Genomic DNA, 24398 nt, shown 5'->3' with positions numbered 1-24398 from the left:
TCAATGATTTTTCTTTTTTTTAACTACAGATTTTTTGTAAGCTCAAAATACTGTGAAAATAACGAAATGAATTGTAAAATAATGATTTATGTTTGAAAACAGGGCTGAATTCCATAAGTAGTTCTATTTTTTTTTTCTTTTTGCTTGATAAAGTAGTGGGTGATGTTACTGTTATAAATATTGTTATTTATTTCACATTCTGAGATAATTGTAACAATCATGGATTAAGATAAGGCATATCTGCTGCTTCTTGAAAAAGATTGTTTGGGGATAATGATTCATTACGCGTGCCTTACAGACGAGAAACGACCAACAAGATGTTTTTGAAAAAATATATCATGCTAGGAAACCAATAACCAGTACCCTTGCCGCAGTGGAATGCAGATTTTCATGGAATCATCAATGTCAAACAGTGGTGTATCTAAATAGAGGAAAGAAAGGTGGTTATTCGTACTCACCAGACGACGTTAGCATTGCGGCGTCCACCCAGCGGCGTGAGGACAATTGAGGAGCTATTTTATGCGAACTTCGGTTTAGAAAACCTGCATTAACGGCGAGAGGATCAGACGTACTGACCACACATCACTTCAAAGGTCATACCGCAAACTGGCTGATAAGGGCTATTGCGTTATTATTATTATTATTTTTCAAAAAGTCAATAGCTAGAATAAAGAAATTTTTGATTCCAAGATGGAGTCAAGTCAGTTGAATACTAAAGTGCAGGACCAGAAAATCCCTTCGTTTGATATATTTAGGTGAAAATCTTCTCTAAATCTCCCCCTCGTTAAAAATCCCTATGTTGTGGGATTTATTCTTCAGACTGGCAACATTGTATCGCTTGAACGTAGTTTGTAACTGAAACACAAGTGTTATTTAATGGGGGACGGGAGGGAGTAGAGAAAACCTCGAAAAAGGAGGTAGGCGTGTCGTCGAAAAGACCAACGTGAATCTGACAGAGAAAAGAAAGGGGAGAATATTTCTGAAGAAAAAAAAAAAAATAATAAACTCGAGGCACTTTTATTATTACAAAAATGGAGAATCTCTCGCTGTACACAAACTGGGCGTAAAGAAATCAAATGTGTTTTTGACGAGCGCACGCCTGTAACCCTGCGGGGTAAAATGACGCAAACAGTCCCAAGTCTTTTCTTTCTTTAATGATCCTTGTTGAAGCACTCTTACTAATCGAGAGATTTTTACTCTCGGGTGTGGGAGTAGTTATGATTTGGAGATTTAAAATGTTCGTTCAGAGCACTAAATTTGATGTGAATGCCTTGTTGTTGTGGGTGGACTTGATATACAATGCATAAGGGATAATTTTTCATGCGTAGTCCGTGTTTTTTTTTTTTTTTTCATATTCTTTTCCACGCCTTTTAATGTGCTGTATGTTATCTCTTGACCTAGAATGTAGCGATGTGAGAACCAATGATATTATGGTTAATCCTTTCTTTAAAATTTATCAATATTACCAGCTTTAACGAAAATTACAGATCATCCAGTCGATAGAGCTGATTAAGCTGAACAAAATATGGGTGTGTAAATCCTCATGCGCAGTTTTCGAAAAAAATAGAAAAAGTATTTCTATGACAATAGAAAGTACAGGGTGTATCAAAAAGAACTTTACAACTTTGAAAACATTAATTTATTTATATAGCTTGCAGTTTTGGTGTCATTTTGTAGCAAAATATATCTTTTTTTCGTAGGTAAACACAAATGGCGAACTGGTTTCGTGAAGTTCGCTCAGCTATTTGATTTCCGTGGGCGAAACATGTAACCGGGGCTGAAATTCACCGCCAGCTAATAGAGGTTTAAAAAGAGACTAAATGTGTCATTAGTATGTCGCAGAATGGTGTCGAAAGTTTGTGGCTGGTAGAGAAAACGTCGCCGACGAGGAGCGCAGTATCCGACGCAGCACGGCATCAACAGACCACCGCGCTGTTGAAGCAGTTTTGCTGGGGACACCATCGACCACCCTCCATACAGCCCAGACCTCGCTCCAAGCAACTTTCACCTCTTCCAGCACTTGAAGGAGCACCTAGGAGGCCATCGTTTCACTTCGAGGCCGAGGAGGCCGAGGAGGCCGAGGAGGTGAAACACTTCGTGACAATGTGACTGAACACACAAGGACAGGATTTTTACCAGGAGGGAATCTTCAAACTCATCCCACAGTGCGACAAGTGCCTCAACCAATATTGAGACTGTCAAAAAATTACCTAATGTATACACGTTTCACTGCAGGCTTTTGTAACCTTACTTTCTGATCACTCCTCGCACATTCACAGGAAAATGTGTTTATATAAATCAATCTTTAAAAAAAAAAAAATCAATACCATTCATGAGAAGTAATGAAAATTTATTTCTGCTCGAGAGAAGTTGACGTAAGGTGATAGATATGCATTAAGAAATATCACTTCAATCTGTTTTCGTGTCTTGCAGTACCCGCGCTGAATTTATTATCTGGGTAGATACAGTATCTTGCTAGTGAACACACAACTTTAGCCGTAAGGCTTTTAAAAAAATAACGCAGATGGTTTATGCACAAGATTTTTGCCTTAGCCATTTTCCAAGGAAGTGCACCATCTGTTAAACTTTTTTTTTTAATATACAGAACAGGTCGCCTTTCTTGTGTTAAGGAGATAACAGGGAAAGGAGCTTCAGTACTTACAGTATATCAATACAGTAGATAGAGAAAACGAGGTGGAATTCTTAAACTTTTAAATCGTGGGTTTCCTTACGGCATTTTCACTTAGCACATAAATACGCAGGCACAACGTAAGTTCATCATTCTCTTTCCAAATTTAGCATTATGTACCCCAAAATATGACTTTGTACCATAAATTTATCATTCTGTCTAGTGATGAGCAAATGCAAGACCAAGACCAAGACCCGGGTGGTCTTGGTCTTGGTCTTGGTCTTGCACATGCGGTCTTGGTCTTGGTCTTGCACATGCGGTCTTGGTCTTGGTCTTGAACACCTAGTCTTGGTCTTGGTCTTGGTCTTGCACACCTAGTCTTGGTCTTGCTTGCAAGAGACTTGCAAGTTTTGCTTTTAAGAAATCTATGATTTTCATAAGTAAATTTTACTCTGGATATAAGGGATAATAAATCCTACATTGCGTCAATAGTGAGGGAAATACAATGTATGTTTCTAAATGTAATATATTTTACCTTCGTGTAAGTGTGATGATACTGTATAACATAGGCGATGACCTTTACTTTTTTTTTTTTCCAATGGGTGATCACGCTTCACTACTTAGAAGATAAATCACAACATTTCGTAATATTTTTATATTTTAACAGATACAATACTCCACTGGTTCCCAAACTGGGGAGGCTAGCCCTGACAGTGAGACGCACGAAAGAAAACCAAGACGGCACAGATTACTGAAATACCATAAATTGCAAAATTATTTTTACACTCTAAAGGCGTCAGATTTTTTTCTTTCCAACCACGATTAGCTCATCTTTGTATTAAACAAACTCCCAATTAAATATTGAATTTTTTTTACTGATTCTAATATGTACTGTATGGGGCAGAAACAAGGACATTACGCAAAAACGATGAAACAGTTAGACCTTCGAAATGTGGGCATGGAGTAAAAAGGAGAGAATCAGCTGGGTTGAACGGAAAACGAATGCGAAGGTTTTAGAAATAGTAGCAGTAGGGGAGAAAAGAAGAATTTTAGATGTAATGAAGAGGAGGACATTGGCTGAGGAGGAACTGTATTATGAGGGACATGCTAGAGGGAGGGGGCGAAGGAGATTGTAGTTGAAGAAAGATATTAAGACAGAAAATTGCTGCGTTAAGACGAAGAGACTAGCTGAGGACCACATCATCGAACCTTCTCAGCTGCAGCAAGTGACCTGTCAATAATGGCAGAATAGCTATTATTATGACGATGATGATATGTTTTGCAATATTGACCAAAATAGAGAGAAAAAAATAAAATAATAATAATAATTAAACCTCTTAATATTTTCGAATATTAAATGAAATTAAATTTGTGAGCTTTACGTCCCACGATTATGCCAGCTAGGCTAAAGGAGACGGTGATAATGAAAAATGAATGAAAATGGTGGAAAGAAGAAAGTGAGAGGAAACGGGAGAACCCCGAGGAAACCCACGCACACACCCAAACCCACGTTTGTCCACCACAAAGTTCACTTGGCGGGGGCGGGGATCGAACGCGGGACCCCAAACACCCGAGCTGAACGCTCTACTACTGAGCCACCGCGGCCCCAATATCTTAGAATAATTTGAGTGAAAACTAAAAATGACTCAACTGTCTATGTCTTTTGTGTAAACTCAATTTATGTAAATACTTTTGACCTACATTAGAAATACATAATAACGGCATCAAACTTCAAGTTATTTGAAATAAGTACGAAATCACTCTCAGTTGTAAATATAGATTATTTATTGCTGTATAATGTTATATCGTTAAATCCTAGATATGCCGTATATCTAAGGGGGCTATAAGTTATATTGATAAACAATTATTCAACGTATAAGCATCCACCTATGAAATCAAACTTGCGGTCACATGCGCTAAGTTTTTGTCAATGTCATGAAAATGTTATTTCAATATTAATTTTATAAGTACACATTAAAAATTTCCAACGGATGCTTGAACCTCAGAGCCAAGGCCATACTCATGTAGTCGGCATGTATGGTGTACGGAATTGCCGATGTTCAATACTACATTTCTTTAGTTTTGGAAGGAAGAACACCATTAATATGTTTTGAAATGAAATGAAATATCTACTTTAACGTCCCACGATTATTACACTGAGGCTAAGCGAAACAGTGATGATGAGAAATGGTGGAATGAAGAAAGTACGAGGAAACGGGAAAACCCACGCACAGGGTGTTTGTTCACCAAAGAAGCTCACATAGCGCAAGCTGCGATCGAACCAGGGCCCCATGTGCCAGAGGTGAACGCTCTGCTACTGAGCTACCGTGTCCATAACATGCTCTAGTTTATTTTTGCTTATCCACTTCTTATGGACACAACAATTCTTTGTATGATTTCCCAAAATCCAATCATGGGCCGTCGTGAATGATCAAATGATGACCAAAGTAAATCAGACACTGAAGTTAGTATAGCTTGTAACAATTCATAGAATTATGCTATCGGTCGTCTCGTGAACAACCGATTCAAAAAACGACATACTGTAGCTATATGTTACAGGAGCAGATCGACTCACATGGATTGCATAAACTACTGGGAACAAATTCACTCCGGCGGTATTTTTACTGGAGCCAAGAAGTTCACGTGAAAGATGTAATGATTTTTCCCCTTCCTTTTTACATTCTATAAAAAATCAAGTAGTACCATACTTGTGCAAGACTCTTGCGCAAGAGTCTTGGTCTTGGTCTTGGTCTTGGTCTTGCAGGTATGGTCTTGGTCTTGCATCGGGATTCCTGGTCTTGGTCTTGGTCTTGGTCTTGCATGCAAGACTCTTGCAAAAACTGCAAGACCAAGACTCTTGCGCTCATCACTAATTCTGTCCCCCAAAATTTATCATTCTGTCTCCCAAATTTATCACTTTGCCCTAAATTTTACCGTTCTGTCCCCCAAAATTTACCATTCTGTCCTGTAAAATTTATCATTCTGACCCCAAACTTATTCTGCCTTCCAAATGTACAGTCCTCAGAAAAAAAAAAAAAAAAACTGCAACATGACCATGTAAGTTTATTGTGAAACTACGCCTAACAGCCAAGGGAATCAACATAACGTCTAAGTGGCACGAATCCGCCAGGAGAAACCTCGGCGTCCTCCCCTGCACACTTATTTTGGGGCAAAAGACTTCGTCGTTTCACAATAAACTTACATGTTCATGTTGCAGGTCTTTTGCTGCGGACTATACCTTTCTCCTCCCACAATTCTACAATTTTCAGTTTTAACAAAAATCCCTAAAATATTTTCATGGACGCAACCTGCACCTGAAAGCTCACGTGTGGGCACCACCCCCTACCGTAGGATATAGCTCATACTACTAAAGGAAGATAACTTACAACTTGAAACTGTCTCATATTGAGATATGATGTTTAAAGAAGTTCTAAAGAGGTAACTAATAGGTAAATAGGCTAGAACCTATCTTCAGGTGAAACTTTCAGACAAGAAAAGAAAAGACTTAATTGGATTTTACGGATTTTTATGACGTAGTCTTTGCTCAGTGTATTGCAGGTACGATTATTACCCACCCCAGATTTTTATATATACTGTAAATAAAACCAACCCCAGAGTTTGGAGCTTTTAAAAGTAGCTCTAAGTAGCAGTACCGCCCCCCAAAAGTTCGTCCTGGATCCGCCCCTGTTGTGTTGATGTGTTCAATTTGACAATATGGAAACAAGAACTGGTAGAATAGATATTTTTTCATCCAGAATTGCTTCTTAAAAATATTGAAATAACTGCAGCTTAACTTATTTTAACGTTTTGCAAGCACTAGGAAAAGTTATATCATTGCACAATACGTTGCAATGTCGTTCGTGAATAATACGTTGAAAGAAGTAATTTTGTAAAGGAATTAAATCTTATTACATTTTTATTTAAATAAGTTTAAAATGTATAGATAATTATCAAAAGGATGAACAGGAGTTCGTACTTCAGAAGTTGTTGTTACATGACCACAATTGCGAAGATGTGATTGAGTTATTTGTCCACAAGTTTCCGAACATTATACCTCGAGTTCGACAGGCTATCCGTGACTTGAAGAGAACACACATTTTGAACAGACTGAGTCTGTAGCAGATCTTCTAGTAGCCATCAAGTAGCTGTACCGTTAAATATATGACTACAGGAGAAAATTTTATGTCCAATTTCTTGTGCAATATTTTGTGCAATTTCTGACCAAATCAACTCGGGAAGCATGACCAAGACCCACCCTGTATATATGAAACATAGAAAAATTGTCCCTGAAACTTACGGCGTTCGTAACGAAACACAGTTTTGTTTACATGCGTGTCTTCTACATTAAGCTCTTGGTAAAATCGTTAAGGAAGTTTTAATAGGTTAAAGAAGTGTGTGTTATGGGAGGGGGAGGGGCGAGAATTATTTTTTGTTGTTGTTAGTTAACACAAGAAGAGCCTGACCCCATTTAATTCCTACTGACAGCTGCATTCGACTGATGCGCTTCACGAAGCAGGCAGCGGAGCTTCAAGATACGTATTTTGTCACCGAAATATTGTACACCACTTGCGGGCTCCTGTTTACTTTTGCTGTAGTATTATTACTAATGGAGCCATATGGTGTTTTATAAGACACCTGTTGGGTTAGGTTATGACAACAAGTGAGTGCTGTGTTTGAACTTTCAATTAGCACTATTAAAATACTAGATTGAAAAAAAAAATACTAATAGCTTTGCTGTTACTCGTTATACTAATTTTTTTCTGTTTGTAGTGATAATTCATCTCCAAATTTTTAAGAATACCAGTGGTCCTCTAACAAGGATTCTGTAATAAATGCTCGAGGATGGCGAGTTATCTTTCAGCTCGGGATATTTGAAATCAATGTAAACCTTTCGCTGATTACTATTTTAAGGCTTTTCGCTTTAAAAAAAAAAAAAAACGTAGTGAATAAATTACAGAAATGAAGAACATCAAAAATATCCAGTATAACGTAACCCAGATAGTATCTGCAAAATACCGGGTTATTCAAAAAGGAGGAGTGGATTTAAAATATTTATTTATAATAAACAACAGATAGACACACACATACAATACATTACTGATAGAGGAATTTTCAGAAAGTTCTATTTTATGCATTCAACATGTTATGTGACAAACGTCGATTCGGTACTCCATTTCTTCCCACACATGAATTAACTGGTCCCTGAGTATTGAAGTTACAGCTGTAACAATTCGATCTCGCAGATCTTGAAAAATAGCAGACAAATGTGGTACATACACGCTGTCTTTTATCAACCTCATAGATAAAATTTTGCAAAGGGTGGTGACTTTTGATGCCATTTAAGATGAACAAGATCATGTTTTCCACCTCATTCAATCTATTGTATAGGAATTGAGTCATTCAGATACTGCTTAGCTCGTGGTAGAAGTGAGGTGGAGTACCGTCTTACATGAAGATAAAATCACATCAGTCTTGTTGAATTTATGGAAACAGTCTTGGAGCATGTCCAGATATGTAATTCCAGCCAAAGTTTGGAGAGTCTCTTTCATGTTCGATGATTATACCAGGATTTTTCAGTCCCCCAAATTCTGACATTATGGCAATTCTCTTTATTAGGAGGGAATGCGATATCTCAATGGAAGAGTGCTTACCTCTGGTGCGTAGGGTCTCTGGTTCGATCCGCAGTCAAGTAAGTTTGTATTGGACAACTTAGTTTCCGTTGGTTTTCTCGGGGTACTCCCGTTTCCTTCCACATTCTCATTCTACAAATTCCTCCATCATTCACTTCCCGTAATCATCCGTCTTCCTTAGCCTAAAGGGCATAATCGTCGGACATTAAAAAAAAGAGAAATTTTATTTCATTTTTCGCTTTATGAAATGGTGATTTATCGTTTTTTTTTTTTTTTTTTTTTTTTTTTTTTTTTTTGCCGCGTCCTTCATGATATAATTTCTTCATAGTTAATGCCCCAACACCTTCTCTCCCTCGTTCTCAATTACATCTAAAATTATTTTCTCCCTTCATGATTCCGTTCGATCCAGCTAATTCTTTCCATTCTTCTCCACACCCACATATCAAAAGGTTTCAGTCCGTTTTTTTTATCACTTGCGTAATGCCCATTTTCGTATTTCTGCCACATCAAGTACAATGCTCCACCATGCTAATCTTTCCCTTAACTCGTTACTCAAGGATGCACTAAAAAACTTTTCTTCCTCCTAAAGGCTTCATTCAGCATTCCTATTCTTGCTTTTATTTCACATTCACACTTCATGTCATCACTTATAATACTATCCAGTCAATGTACGTACAGTCCGCAGCAAAAAAACCTGAAACATGAGCATGTAAGTTTATAGTGAAATGACGAAGTCTTTTGCTCCAAAATAAGTGTGCAGGGGAGGACGCGGAGGTTTCTTCTGGCGTGATTCGTGCCACTTAGACGTTTTGTTTATTCCCTGGGCTGTTAGGCGTAGTTTCACAATAAACTTATATGGTCATGTTGCAGGTTTTTTTTTTTTTTTTTTTTTTGCCGCGGACTGTACATGTATTCTTTTTCTCTTTACAGCAAACTAGGGGTAAAGAACAATAATTATATTCATGTAAACTAGTGAGCTAAAAAATAAAGTTAGTTAACACTCTGGCTACCGAAAGAAATTTTTATATTCAATTCAATTTAGTTGCTTATTTACCGAGATCAATCATATTATCCGTGCACTTTTTGTCGATTTACCAAAAATGTTCCTTTCTAATATAAATTATGATCCCTTGATAATTACAATATTATTTCTTGGAATTATTTTATAAATATCTCAGAAACTAGTGGAACATACTCGAAGAACAGTAACAAAAATGAATTTCTGGTGAAAATCGTAATTTTATTTGATATATTGCTGATCATTCTATCTAAATGATGTTATAGGTTCAGTATGGCGGACATGATAGTGAGCAGCTCGGAAAGCAGGGTCTCATATGCAGTATTCAATAATTTTGTGTGTTATTATATATTGTTTATGTAATTTTTTTGTTTTTCAATGTTTACAATAAAAATAATTACATAAATATCTTCCTTTCATTTCAGATTTTCTGAAAACCAGGAAACGATCGAGTTCAAAATCGTCATCATCATCATCCTCATCGTCATCGTCAGCACCGTCAGAGGCACCCGTTCCAATGGTGAAGCAAGCTCGGACACAAAAAAGTTAGCTTCGTAAATTAATTTTAATTTTACATCATGGATTATATATATATTTTTGGCATATTTGCCGCATAGATCTCCTTAAATGAAGCGGAAAAAGAAACAAAAAATGCAATTATATAAAAATATATATTGCAGTTAATTTTTTTTTAAAAAAAAGAAAAATGTTTTCGTTTGTGCGTATGAAAATGCGTACTCTTTATTTGTTGTTATCACATGCATATTATATATTATATATTTATTTTTGTTTGCTTGTATTTTTTTTTTTCTTGATCTCTGTGGAGTGTGTACAGTTTAGCAAAGCTAGGTGTGTTAAAGGTGCTTTGAAAGCATTGCTATATCGTTCTGGTTAGAAAAAAAAAGAAAGAAAATAAGTATGTGTATGTTCGATCTTGACTGAGTCACAGTATATATATAAAAAAAAAAGTAATCTACACATCACACCATTACAGGAAAAAAATTCAAAAATGTTTAATATATTTCGTTACAGTATCTTATTTGAAGTAAATTTATATATATACATATTTTTGTACTATAAACAGTTACTTTTTAAACAGATCAACTACAGTAGTTCTATCTAACGTCAGAACAGAGGCATATATATATATATATTCTTCTCAGACTGTCTACTAGTGCTTAATTTGCGTTCACAAAAATGCCAAACCTCATTCTGAAAACAAAATTAGGAAATACAAATTTAATTGTTAAGAGTCTGTCTTGCTAAAAATAATACAAAATTTGCCATTTTTCTTTGGCTTGTTTTTTGTAAGTGAAAGGACAAAATAGAATGCAACTTACCACAATCATAAATAATGATATTCTAGAACAGAAAATAAGAACCTGAAGAATCTTCAGTATTGCCATCCATAGAAATTACAGTGTTGCCAGAATAAAATTTCGCAAAAAAATATAACTGAAGGCAGCGATTGGAGGAACAAACTCAAATGCATTTGATTACACATTTCATGTTGTTTTGGTAACCTGTGAACTACTTTTTCAATAACATTACTATTTAATTTTAATAACTGTATGTTAAAACTATTTTGTTTATTACAAACAAAATACATCTATTATATAAAAAGTAGTTTACAGGATAGCAAAACAACATGATACATAATCAAATGCAGTTGGGTTCGTTCGTCTGGTCGCTGCCTGAACTTAGATTTTGGGGTAATTATTCTGGCATCACTGAACATTCTTCAGGTCTATATTTTCTGTTGTAGAATAATATTATCTATGATTGTGGTAAATTGCATTTCATTATGTCCTTTCACTTATGAAAAACAAGCAAAAGAAAATGGTAAATTTTTTTTATTATTTCTAGTATGTCAGGCTCTTAAGCAAAATAATTAATGGAACATTTAAAACGAAGAATCAAAATAATCCACTGAATTTGGATCGTAGTTTTGGGATTCTGTAGAACAGTACTTGACCACTGACATTCGCATGCACAGAATTCATTTTCAAAATTGTACCTAATTCATTATGTTATATTGTGTATGTATTTTACACTAATTTGCCTCTTATTATATACCCCGAATACCAAATAGAAGAATCAGCCTAAAATTTTTGTTATAGTGTATCTCGATTTGCGAGATGCAGTATTATACGAATTCTGTTACAGTATGAATAATGTAGTGCAAAGTGTTGACGTAAAATAAAGGACAAATTAAATTATAGTTGATTTAGTGTATAACTTCGGAATTTCAGCACAGGGGCTATATGAAACATGATATGCAGTTTAACATACACTACAGATGAATTTGTAATGCATCGCCATCAACAAACATTTTATGTATCTGTAAATTTTTCTACAGAAATTAGCCGCATACAACGTTTTTTTTAAACGTTATTCGTTGTACTTAAAAATTAATGTACAGTGGAGAATTTTGTAAGTTGCGCGAGTAGTAAGCAAAAATTTATTATTAGAGGATTAAGGTTATATAGGATTCTAAAATACGGATTTTGACAGCTTTTGATAATTTATTAGTGTATGTATAAAGTTCATATGTATCCTAAATGATTTATTCAAGTAAATTTTGACTATGATGAAACAGTTGCAATACAGCGCTAATTGTTTTTTACAGTAAACTTTTAATAATAATACCTGCTTTATTTAGGCCCAAATCTGTGAACCCATCAGCGCTTACGTAAAAATATTCCACCTGCCGTCATTGTAATTTAATCATTTGAGTAAGACTAGTCGATGACATTATTTTTTTAATTATAAGAAAATGGGAAGATATTTCGGAATGTGATTTGGTATTTTCGCAAGTGTTAAAAATCCTTATTTATTTTAACCTTTAAAATATCTCATTAGCCAATTTCAGTCTCAATAGCAAAGTCATGTTATATTGCGTGTGCTAGGTTTTCGCGCCAGTCTATTTGAACCGTTGTTTCTGACCTTTTATTTTTCATATCTGTAATTTTTTTTTTTTTTTTATAAAACTAGTTCGGTTTACAACTGAGAATTGGGTTTTATTTCCAAAAGACAACAAAGAAATGCATTTTTCAGTTGTTGTTTTTTTTAAGTGAAAGTGCAAGGCACAATATTATATCTATGCATAATGGTTGAAGTTAATTAATGAGATATTGTGAAGGTGAAGAATATAGTCTGTATACAAAAAAAAAAGTACAAAATACTTTTATTTTTCCTTTCAAATACTCTTTCTTCTAAGCTGTACTACCGTTTTTGTTTAGTTGATCACTTTTTTAAGTTTGAAAAAAAGCAATTTTTTTTTTGGTCTACGTAAATTACTAGAGTAATCAGTTAAATGAATTTTCATTGTAATGTCAAATATTCATTTAAAAAAAAAAACAGGAATAGAATTCCTTTGGTTTTTTGTACGTATGAATACAAACTGTAATATGTATATAAATATAGAACTATACAAAAGCATATAGATATATATATAAATAAGTATGTGTAAAAAGAAATTCTCAGGGGTGTGTTATACAAGGGATGCGTATGCTTGTCATGTTTGCATAGTGAAAAATTAATAAGGATTTTTTTTTAAATAAAGAATTTGTACAGAAAGAAATGGGATACTATATTCTATGATTTACGGTAGTGAGGTTTTATTTATTTTTCTCATATTATAGAGGAGAGTGAAGTAAGTAATATATATATCTATTATTATTATTATTATTATAACATTAAAAGTATATGTAATATAAGACTCTAGATTTTTCTACGTAAAGAAAATAAGTGTTTTAATATTATTAACTAGTAAAGCACGATGGACTCCTTAAAACAAGTGTCGTAGGGGACGTGCCATTTACGACAGATGCAGTTAATTTCTGTTACTTCTAAAAGTAATTTGTATTTAAGAGCCTGTCTTACACAAAATTTACCATTTTTCTTTGCTTGTTTTTCACAAGTGGAAGGAGATAATGAAATGCAACTTACCACAATCATAGATAATGTTATTCTACAACAGAAAATATGCACCTGAAGAATTTACAGCGTTGCTATCCGTAGAAATTATAGTGTTGCCAGAATAACATTTCCCCCAAAATCTAAGTTAAGGCAGCTAGTAAAGGAATGAACTCAACTGTATTTAATTACGTATCATGTTTTGAAATCCTTTGAACTACTTTTTAAATAATAGTTGTATTTAGTTTGTAATAAACAAAATAGTTTTAACATACTCTTATTAAAATTGAATAATAATGTTATTTAAAAAAATAGCTCACAGGATACCAAAACAACATGATACATAATCAAATGCTGTTGAGTTCGTTTCTCTAGTCACTGCTTTAACTTAGATTTCGGGGAAATTATTCTGGCAACACTGTAATTTCTATGGATGGCAACACTGAAAATTCTTCAGGTTCATATGTCCTGTTGTAGAATAACATTATCTATGATTATGGTAAGTTGCATTTCATTATCTTCTGTTACTCATGAATGAACAAGCAAAAGAAAAATGGTAAATTTTGTATTATTTTAAGTAAGTCAAGCTCTTTAGCTTACAGATATACGAGAACGATGGAATAACTTAGTTATTCTGATAAACTTGTAATACAATGCATTCTGTTTTCTACAGCAGTGATTTTGATTCTGTTATGGTGAATGTATTGTAGTTGTCACTTTGGATTGAATGTCGGAATTCATTCATAACGGGTGTTTCGTCAAACAGTACTGTTTTATATGTAGACAAAGTTGTGCAGCAACTCAATAGATGAGACAATATATCAAAAACAAAAGGTATAAATAATATACAAGAAATGAGAACAGTCTAGCGATTATTACAGTAAGTTAAAGCAAACAAAATTCGTACTTCTCGGTTATAAAATTTGGTTTTCAAACTTTAGAAGACGATTTTGTTGGCTATTATCTTAATACATTTGACCCGTTTTAGCTTACTTCCAACTCTACCAAACCCGCACATTCAACAAGTAAAACACACATACACAAATATATTTTATTATGTAAAGGTGATGGTAGTTTCGTCGCGAGTTTAGTGCTTTAAACCAATGTTTGCGTGTAATGGGTATTTTCACGGTGAAACGACTGTAATCCAAAAGTATTAATGCAGATAGAAATATCACACACATACACACTGTTTTTCAGACATAAATTTTACACTACGTATTTAGTACAAGGTGTTTGAGTTAAAAATTCCCGACTGATCGGCATTTCAAAAATACACTAAACACAAGTATGTTAGTTGCAGACATGTCTCCATACATAATCTAACATATAAAAATCTCCACCATTTGTTTTAGTATACAGTATTAACGGGACTGGGAAAACGCTTAAATCCTTTCAATTGCATAAATATGAAAGCCACATAAAAATATTGAAAATTGCTCTTATTCACAATTTCAGTTTATGATATTTTGGCTGTTATAATGTAATATTTGTTCGGTTTATATCTTCAGAGTAGTCATATTTTCATTGCGGTATTGTTGCCTCCACTATTTACAGTAACGATGAAGCAAATAGATTTTGTCAACTCTATGTAATAAGAACGTAATATGATTTTTGAAAGAAGTAACGATTTAGGAGATTTTTGTCTGTGTTTTATCGATTTCAAATCCATTCTGTCATTTCAAAAACCTGCTGTATTTTCATAATCGGGAAATCTAGTTAAATTACATATTTAAATTCTGTAATTCGTGGTGTGAACAAAAATGCGTTCAAAGATCATATTAAACGCACAAGAATTGCGAGAAAAGTTTCTACCTTAGGTTCTTAATTATTTCAAAAGTGCATGGATATTTCATTTTGTCAAAGCTTTGACAGAAGGAGCTCGGAGTGTTTTTTGTTTACAGCAGCAGAATTGTTTGAAGTCAAATACGATAATAACGGTGAAACATGAAAAAAAAAAAAAAAAAAAAAAAAAAAAGCCAATTGTGACATATTGTATCTTTCTGATAAGTTTCACAAAGTTTTAAGCACATGAAACTAAAATAGTTCAGAATAATGGCACGTTCCCAGGTAACAGATTTGTTTATTTTCTATAAAATTTAACAATTGTTGGATTTTCTCAAAAGAGCAATGGAAATATTGCTCAAAATAATGGAATACAGTAACTGTCATCTTACTTTCTTTTTTTTCATTAAGTAAAAGCTTTCTTACGCGTGTGTTTGTGTGTGTGTGTGTGTGTGTGTGTGTGGTTGTTAGGTAAATAATAATTCTTTATCATTCTGTTGTTAATGGATGGTCATATTTTCGTGCGTGGGTCTCTTATACCTATATATATAATCCAAAGATTTTTTTTCAGTACAAACCACTCAAAATCCATTATTATTGTAATATTATTATTATTAATATTATTATTTTAAATATTATTTTATTAACAAAAAATGTAACGAGTACAGAAGCAAGTTGTACAATGTAGAGAGGCTTGAAAGTTATTTTTAAGTAATTAATTTACCTATGTACCAGTAATTGGCAGCTGATAAAGACGATTTTGTTTTGGTGTGTTTGTATATTTATAATGTTTAATTGGGATTAAAACAAACGCCAAAGTAAGAGGTTTGATGAACGTTAATCCAAAGATCATTATATTATTAAGGAGATGGTGTTTGTTGTGTGCGCTCCAACATTTTGAGACCAGTGAAAATGGAGATACATAGAAAGTGCCCCAGTGGATTTAACCTATTATAAGGCGGCAAGACTTCAACATATGTATATTTTTAGTGCATTTTTGAGAGAGATAATCTTCCTTCACATTTGTGATCTTAGATCTGTAGGCATCTAGATATTTTGTACTGTTCCCAAGAACAACAAGCTCATACCAACCCCATATAACGTTCTTTTGCAAATAACTTCAAAATGAAAGAACTCATCCCAGTAGTTTTGGGTAATTTATCTACATCAAAATAACTTGCACTTAAACTGGTTCATTTTCGGAACTTCAGTGGTAGGTATGCACTTTTGCCAACGGTTATGCTCAAATCTGCAGTTAGATCCTACAGTTTAAAAAGGTAGTCAGGAAGTCGAACATCAGAAACAAGTTTGGATTATTTTTTTCGAAATATTGAATTATCCTGAAACGTTAAGATTGCCGATTAAGTGTATATTTGAGTTATTGAAATTAATATTGTCTCTCAAAAATGCATTATATTATATTAATAAAAAGTAATACCCAGTAAAGTTATTTAAAAGCAAACTTTAAAGTTACGTAATCAAGACAATGTAATTTTCTAAAAAAAAAAAAAAAAAAAAAAAAAAAAAACAATATTTCAGTACACATGATTACTACAAATGAGATAGATCCGTTCGATATAATGTAGACACTACATGATTTTCTATTAAACACTACATGTTTTTATCACATGTTCGCATGCATATGCGGCATTCCCATTCATTTCAGCTTCATCAAAGTATGGCTATATTAATACTATGAACAGCTTTTGAGATACGATATTTCATCTCATTCTCAAATTTCTTGCTCAAATCGTAGGCAGGTTGCAGGTTGCTTTATCGTTTGGTGTTTTTTTCCAACATGGCACGGAACAACAGAAACACGAAATTTGTTTTGCCAGGTTCAACTATGCTAGGTATAATTAATCTTAACAGCAAACTGGCATCGTTTAGCATTCATTTTGTCTTTCAACTGAAAAAACATAAAATTAGTTGGTGTCTGTCTACTGAATTTTTACTCGTTTGGCTTCAAGTAGGGATGGCCAATTCCGGAATTTTTACTTTTCGGAATCCGGAAAGTAAAATCGGAAAAATTCCGGAATTTAGAAGATTCCGATTTCGGAAAAAATCCGGATTTTTTTGAATTCCGCAATTTTCTAAATTCTCGGATTTTTTCCGAAATCCGGAAAGTGAAATTTCCGATTCTGAAAAATTTCTGCCATCCCTAGTTTCAAGTCTACACATTACTTCAAAATAAAATAAGAAGGAAACTATTTCATTTGTAGCAATCATGCATATTTGTGAAAGAAGAATAAAAATATGTAGAACTTGAATTAATGTGTGTATATATAAATATATATTTATCTACATTGTATTAATCTAAAATGATGTAGTACCTGTTGAATTAACGGAATTGGAAGATACTTTTTGATGCGAGATAATCAGATTTGACGGGAATGTTCAGATCTCGAAAACATGCTTCAGTACTCTTTTTTTCAGTTTTTTTAATATATACATATAAATAAATATTATTACGTGCCTGAAATTTTGAAAGCACTTTTTAACGCCTGTGATGTATTAAATATTGATCTCATCAAATTATTATTATTATTTTTTGTATACATGTTCCATAATTGTAAATTTGTTGTGTAGAAAAAAATGGGTAAAAGTACTGGAAAAAAGGATAGACAATAAAGCTTCTTTTGTTGCCATGTAAAAAAAAATGTATTTTATTTATTTATTCTAGAAAGTTTATACATGTGAACTATAAAGTGTTGTAGCAGCCACACATATAACGTTTCCAGAAAACTATCTTTGAACTAGGAACCAGAAAGTGTTGTAGTAGTCACACACTTTCTAGTTCACATAACGTTTCCAGAATGCTATCTTTGAAGTGCAAACCAGGAGATGTCGTAGTTGCCACGCATATAACGTTTCCAGAATGCTATTTTTGAAGTGCAAAGTGTTGTAGTTGCAACGTACGTAACACTTTCAGACGGCCATCTTTGAAGTATACACTGCAGTTACGTGTACGTACATTCTCAACGTGTAAAAAATTTTATTTCACTGTGTTTTCCTCAAGTTCTTGTTCTAAATAACAACTACTTTTTCTTTCTTCGAAGTTTCTACATCTGAACTTTGATGGTCCGTAACTCAGGAAGCAAGTGAATCAAATCTTTTCACACGTTTACTAACCAAGTAAAATTCTACATCTATGACAAGTTTGATCAACATCTGTGAGGTTCTGTGGATCGCGTAGGATCTATATTGCTTTCATGATTTTTTTTCTCATGAACTTCTGAGCTAAGATATTATCTACTACATCACTTACACTGAATTGTATGATTATACGTGCGTCGTTCAATATAAAAGTTTCTCTAAGCTGTAAAATATAAGATACATTTGTAAGCTATACATATATATGTAGGTGGATCCTTTCTCACCTCTGCACATAATCACCAGTAAGATTCAGTTATTTGTCTCACAATTGCACCAATTTCTCGAAGCCCTTTGCAAAAAAATCAGGGCTCTGGCTATTAAGCACTATCCTCACAACATTTCGCTTTACGCCTTCTTGCAATGCAGACTTTAACGCTGGGAAAAGATGGAAGGAACTCGGTGCTAAACTGGGACTGTATGAAGAGTGGGGCAGCCGTTCCCATTCTAATTCTTCAATTTTGTGTTTTGTTTGCGTCCTGAATGGGGGTTGACGTTATCATCAAGAAGAAGAGACGAAGTCGTTTATGCCGAAAATTGCGTTTCCCTGAAGAAGAGTTCAAGTTTGACATAAGCGATTTGGTCTCTTGTCAACTGGTGATGAAGTGAAGCGGAATGGAAGGAGAGTGCTAAATAGCCACCAGAGCCCTTTTGAAGAAGAGTTCAAGTTTGACATAAGCGACCTGGTCTCTTGTCAACTGGTGATGAAGTGAAGCGGAATGGAAGGAGAGTGCTAAATAGCCACCAGAGCCCTTTTGAAGAAGAGTTCAAGTTTGACATAAGCGACCTGGTCTCTTGTCAACTGGTGATGAAGTGAAGCGGAATAGAAGGAGAGTGCTAAATAGCCACCAGAGCCCTTTTGAAGAAGAGTTCAAGTTTGACATAAGCGACCTGGTCTCTTGTCAACTGGTGATGAAGTGAAGCGGAATGGAAGGAGAGTGCTAAATAGCCACCAGAGCCCTTTTGAAGAAGAGTTCAAGTTAACATAAGCGATCTGATCTCTTGTCAACTGGTGATGAAGAAGTTAAGCTGAATGTGAGGAGAGTGCTAAATAGTTAGAGCGCTGTTTTTTTTCTTTCTTTTTTTTTTAAGCTTAAGGAAACTTGTATCTTGAATGACCTTATAGCGTATTTCATGAGAAGCAAAACCAACCAACCAATGAATTTCATTATTCCCAATACAGATACGAATGCTGCTCATTTCTAACTATGGAACGTGTAAGTTGAATAAACATAAAATCTCGTTACTAATTCGTGTTGCAGTTTAGCCAATATGAACATAACTGTGTTTGATGAAGAAAAATTACATATTGCCAAAACCGTAATACAAAGTGCGTACTTTTTCAGATTTTATTTAAATCTAATATGAAGTAGATAAGTCAATACATCTACAAGTTCATAAGTTTTTTTTTTTTTTTTTTTTTTTAGCTATAACATCTGATTTAATATTAGCAGATTTTGTTTCCTATACCTGCACGGCTATCTCAAGTAGGGAGCACAGGGGGACGTGTGCCCACCAAAATCTCAAAACATGAAATAGATCAAATAAACAGTGCTTACATAGAAGGGCTGTGAAAAATGTTTGAAAGTAAATGTTAGAAAGATAAGAGCCATGGTGATTGGAACGAAAGGGTCTGTGTCAAATAAAAAAGCAGGGGGGGGGGGGAATAGAACACGTGACTAGTTTTCTATACCTCGATAGTACTATTAGTAATGATATGAAATTCGAATGTCAAATAAAAGCAAGATTAGGAATGGCGAAAGAGGCCTTTATGAGGAAGAAAATACTGTTTTGTGGGACCTTGAATCAACAGTTGGGAAAAAAGACTCATAAAATGCTTCGTGTGAAGTATTGTACGTACTATTTGGGTCAGAAACATGAACATTACACAAAAATGATGAAAAACAACTGGAAGCTTTCGAAATGTGTATGTGGAGAAGAATGGAGAGAGTTGAGTCGAGCGGAAAACGAATGAGGGGGTCTTAGAAATGGTGGGGAAGAAAAGAACAGTTTTAAATGTTATTAGAAGAGGAAGAGAAACTGGTTCGGACATTAGCTAAGAAGGAACTGTATCAAGAGAGATGTGCTATAGGGTATGGGAAGGGGACAAAGGAGACTACAATTAACGGACAATATCGAAACAGAGGAAAAGTATGTGAAGACGAGGTGGTTAGCGAAAGACCGTGGAGCATGGAAGCTTCTCAGCTGCAGGAAGTGACCTGCCAATAACGACAAATATCTATGATGATTATGACATAGAAGAAGTAAGGAAATAGAAAGAACATGTGTATATGTTGCTAAGTAGCAATTGTTAAATTGAGTAATGGAACTACATGAAAGTTTATATGTTCCAAATTGATTCAGAACTCTATTTAGATGTATTAAATCAGTTTATTCTTAATTTATTTAAAAAATACGCAACTTCGGTGTAGCTAACAACGCAACATACATTATGTACTTAACAAGTGAGATAATAATATTTGTATTCTTCTCATCTACATACTTATTTTACGTGAGTACTTTCAAATTTAATTTATATTTCATTTCTAATATCTTCGAACTAACTTAACCGGTGGGGAAGAAAATTGCGAGAAGCGTATATAGATAGAAAAATGAATGATTAATTTTGTTAGGGAAAAGGTAATCTCTCTACAAACGAAATCTTGACGGACTATCTACGTCTAGGCCAAATAGCTTAAGCCACAAACTTAAAATTTGGGTAAGACTTAGATTTGTGACGTAAGGTACCACCAAGGATGGATTTTTTTTGTGGAAATCGACGAGGAAGGGGGTTAGGGGTAGTAATTATTATTTAAGATTAGAGACATGGAATTATATATATATATATATATATATATATATATATATATATATATATATATATATATATATATATATATATATATATATGACCCAGAAGAGAAGAAAAAAGGAGGTTGCAGTTATTGTAATAAGACGTCCATATCTTGGAATCTTTTGAGGTTTAAGATATATCATCTTGATATTTCGAGTTTTCTTTTAAAACAATTAAACAAGTGTTTCAGCGCCTTTTGATATGTGACGTAGAAGAAAAGAAAAGGGCGGGGTTCACTGTTGCTACGAGACATTCGAATTTCGTGCCAGTTCAGGGGAACTCTATATGAAACGCACAGGAAGAGGAACTCAAAATATTGCCAGCAATAAGACGTGAGAGAGTTTGCTAGTGCAATAGATAAATACTGTATATGGTTTACAGTAAAGAAATGGAAAGAACAAGAAAATAGACCAATTTTCGCTGAGACTTACTGTTGATAGAAAATATGGTTCAGTCAAAGCAAGAGAATAAGAAGATCTGGATGTCCTCATTCGTTGAGCAGAGATACCAAATAAATTATGTAATGATACACAGAGGCTTTTTTTGGAGTTGATAATTTCTTTGGTCGTAATGTTATATTGGCTAAAGTGCAATCCAACTTAAAAAAAAAAAAAAAAAAAAAATCAGAACAAAAAAAATGTAGGAGACAAATACTAAAGAATTTAAACGAGGAAATTGAATTTTAAAGTATTTAAGAGAAACTAGAACTATGGAAATTGATGATGGGATTTGTTTTGAACTGTACAAACGTCAGTCATGACTTCAGAAGGAGCAGAGCTAAGTAGAAATCCGAAAAATAATGGAAAGAAAAGTGTACAAATATTAAAGACTAGAAACGAATATACAGTTAAACACAATATTTAAGATGAGAAAGCCAGAGAAGCACGCAATACCCATAAAGTCTAATGTTGCTTGGTTGGAGTTTATCGACCCTTTCAGCACCGAGGCTATATGAGACGTAGATCTACAGCTTAATGTAGGATGCAAAGCACATTAACTCCCGCCGGGAATCGAACCCGAGTCTCCCACGTCGAAAACAACCAGAAGGTAGCTCGAATATAATTTAGGTTGTTTTAAAGATACTAAGAATAGAAAGACAATTCTTTAAGAGTCTTCATCCCGGCGAAACTAAAATACCGCTAATTTTACAGTAATTATGTGATATCTTCAAATAGATAAAAGATAATTGAAATATGGAAGAAGAGCGCCCTAGACAATATTATTTTGCGTGAGGTACCGTTATCACAAGTCACCTAGTGGCTTTACGTTTTCAACTGTTTAGAAACGCAAAAATAAATGCCGATTTTCAAAATGGCTCGATATCGTAAGCAGATAAGTGAGTCGTGATAACGGTTTCTCATGTAAAATATTATTGTCTAGGGCGCTCTTGTTCCACATTTCGATTATCTTTTATCTATTTGAAGATATCACATACTGTAAAATTAGCGGTATTTTAATTTCGCCGGGATGAAGACTCTTAATGACCGAAATTGTGGTAGACTGACCATAAAATCCATGCTAAGTGCCAAATGAAAATATTGAGTAAAAAGTCTAGATTTCACTTCAGAACTGGTGGCACATAGGCTCACATGCATTCTTCTGGCGATTATCTGAACCACTTGCACAGTGAATACTAAACAACCCGTTTTTCACTGAGCAGTAATGTTAATAATAATAATTTGTTTATTTGTACTTTACACCTAAAGGCAATTACAAAGTACAAAGTTTATACATCATTATCAAAGGATATGCAACCCAACTCCAAATATGGAACTAGAATTGGTAACACTAAATAGTACTATAAATCTTTTTTTTCTCTTTTACATATGCTGTACAAAAATTTTCTACAATTTATCATTTAGTAATTGAAAACACTTTCGCTTAAAGGTCTTAAATTTATACTTTAAATAAATCCAATCCCATAGACTCAATTTTGTTACCTGCATCACATAATTTACACAGTGGTGAATTCCTGTTCACATTTATTCTGTTTTCAGGCATATAAAAAAACATGTCTACCTCTCAGATTTTGCCGAGGACAATAAAATGGTAATCTACTTAATAAGAATACGTTATCTTCCTTGTTATCAATTAATTTTTTAAGCAGTGTTAGGCATATAGCCCACATTTTAACATTTTCCATTTCTGGCACTTAGCATGGATTTCATTTTCAGTTTACAATTATGTTTGAGGTAGATGGAGAGCAGGGCCATAAGTTGTGGGGGAGCAGAGGGGCAACTGCCCCCCAAGGAAGATCCTCGGCGTTCGGGGGAGCATTTTAAGACAACATTTTCTTATTCCATACGAACATGAAATTATAAATGAAGCATCAAACAGGTTCACTACCTTACATAAACAAAACAGCACACAAAAGGTAAATAAACAAAAATAAGTCGTGGCCCCATTTCGGTTAAAAAAAAAAAAAATGTTTACTATTAGGGGCTTTGGATATAATATTTATTCGTATGGCTTTAATATTCGTCAATATTGTCCCCTTAATTAATTCGTCGTGTATGGAACGGGCCCAGAGGCGTAACTAACGGTCCCGCAGACCTTGTCGTGCGGGAGGGCCCACAGACTCGGGGGGGGGGCATAAAAAGTAAGAGAAAGATGGAAAAGGGGGCTCAAGAATTAGAATAAACAACTTTTTCTAGAGGGTCCAAATACGCGTATTAATGCTTATCCCCCCCTCCCCCAGAAAAATATTAAGTTACGGTCCTGATGAAGAGAATGAATTAAAGATTTCTATGATAGAAGAATCAGATATGTATTTTAATTAGGTAAGACAAAACGAGTACCGAAAACGGTAGAAGAATTCTGATACTGAGAGACAAGTTCAAGAAAGCTTTGTGCAAAATGAAGTAAATAGCATTGAACTTATTGAGAATACAACTAATAAGGTGAAAGAAAAAAATCGAATTTGTAATCAAATGACGAGAGACGCGCCGAAAGATTTCTTAGAGTTGAAAATTCCGTTAACTAAGAAATCGAATATACAGATGTGAAGACTATAGAGCTATTTTTCTCATATCTTATAAAAGCAAAATTCAACTTCGAATGTTAAGAGGAATATATAGACGAGCGAAAGGGAGTTAAATTTAACTATTTTAGTTTAGAATGATAAATGCCACTACAGATGCAATTAAATGTACCAAGCAAGCTGAAAGCTTTTTAGACAAAGGAAAGGAAGTGTGTATAGTGTTTATTAATTTAGGACAGATTTTTAGTTGCATGAGCTGGTCGAATTTGATGGAGGTTCTCAACAAGATTGTGGTGGAAAGATCAAAGATTGGGAAGAAACTTGTATATGAATCAATCATTCACAGCATGAAAGAAGTAAATGCATGACAGACGATAGTATAATCGCAAGAAGTTTTCGGCGAAAAATTACCTCTTATTCATTATCAATTT

At 34.1% G+C, this 24398-nt stretch overlaps 1 protein-coding gene across 1 annotated transcript in view; it reads left to right on the top strand.

The window, feature by feature from the left end:
• LOC145670322 (uncharacterized) overlaps positions 1 to 16257 on the top strand; it is a 37188-nt gene extending 20931 nt beyond the window's left edge. The window contains exon 2 of the mRNA XM_081738838.1: positions 9703 to 16257. Within this exon, the coding sequence (XP_081594964.1) occupies positions 9703 to 9827 (125 nt within the window). The 3' untranslated portion in view covers positions 9828 to 16257. The remainder of the gene's footprint in view (positions 1 to 9702) is intronic.
• Positions 16258 to 24398: the final 8141 nt, after the last annotated feature.

Source organism: Thermobia domestica, chromosome 14 (genome assembly GCF_964235325.1).
Source record: "Thermobia domestica chromosome 14, izTheDome1.hap1.1, whole genome shotgun sequence".
In the NCBI taxonomy this organism is placed as follows: Eukaryota; Metazoa; Arthropoda; class Insecta; order Zygentoma; family Lepismatidae; genus Thermobia; species Thermobia domestica.
This window is presented reverse-complemented; position numbering and strand designations above follow the sequence as displayed.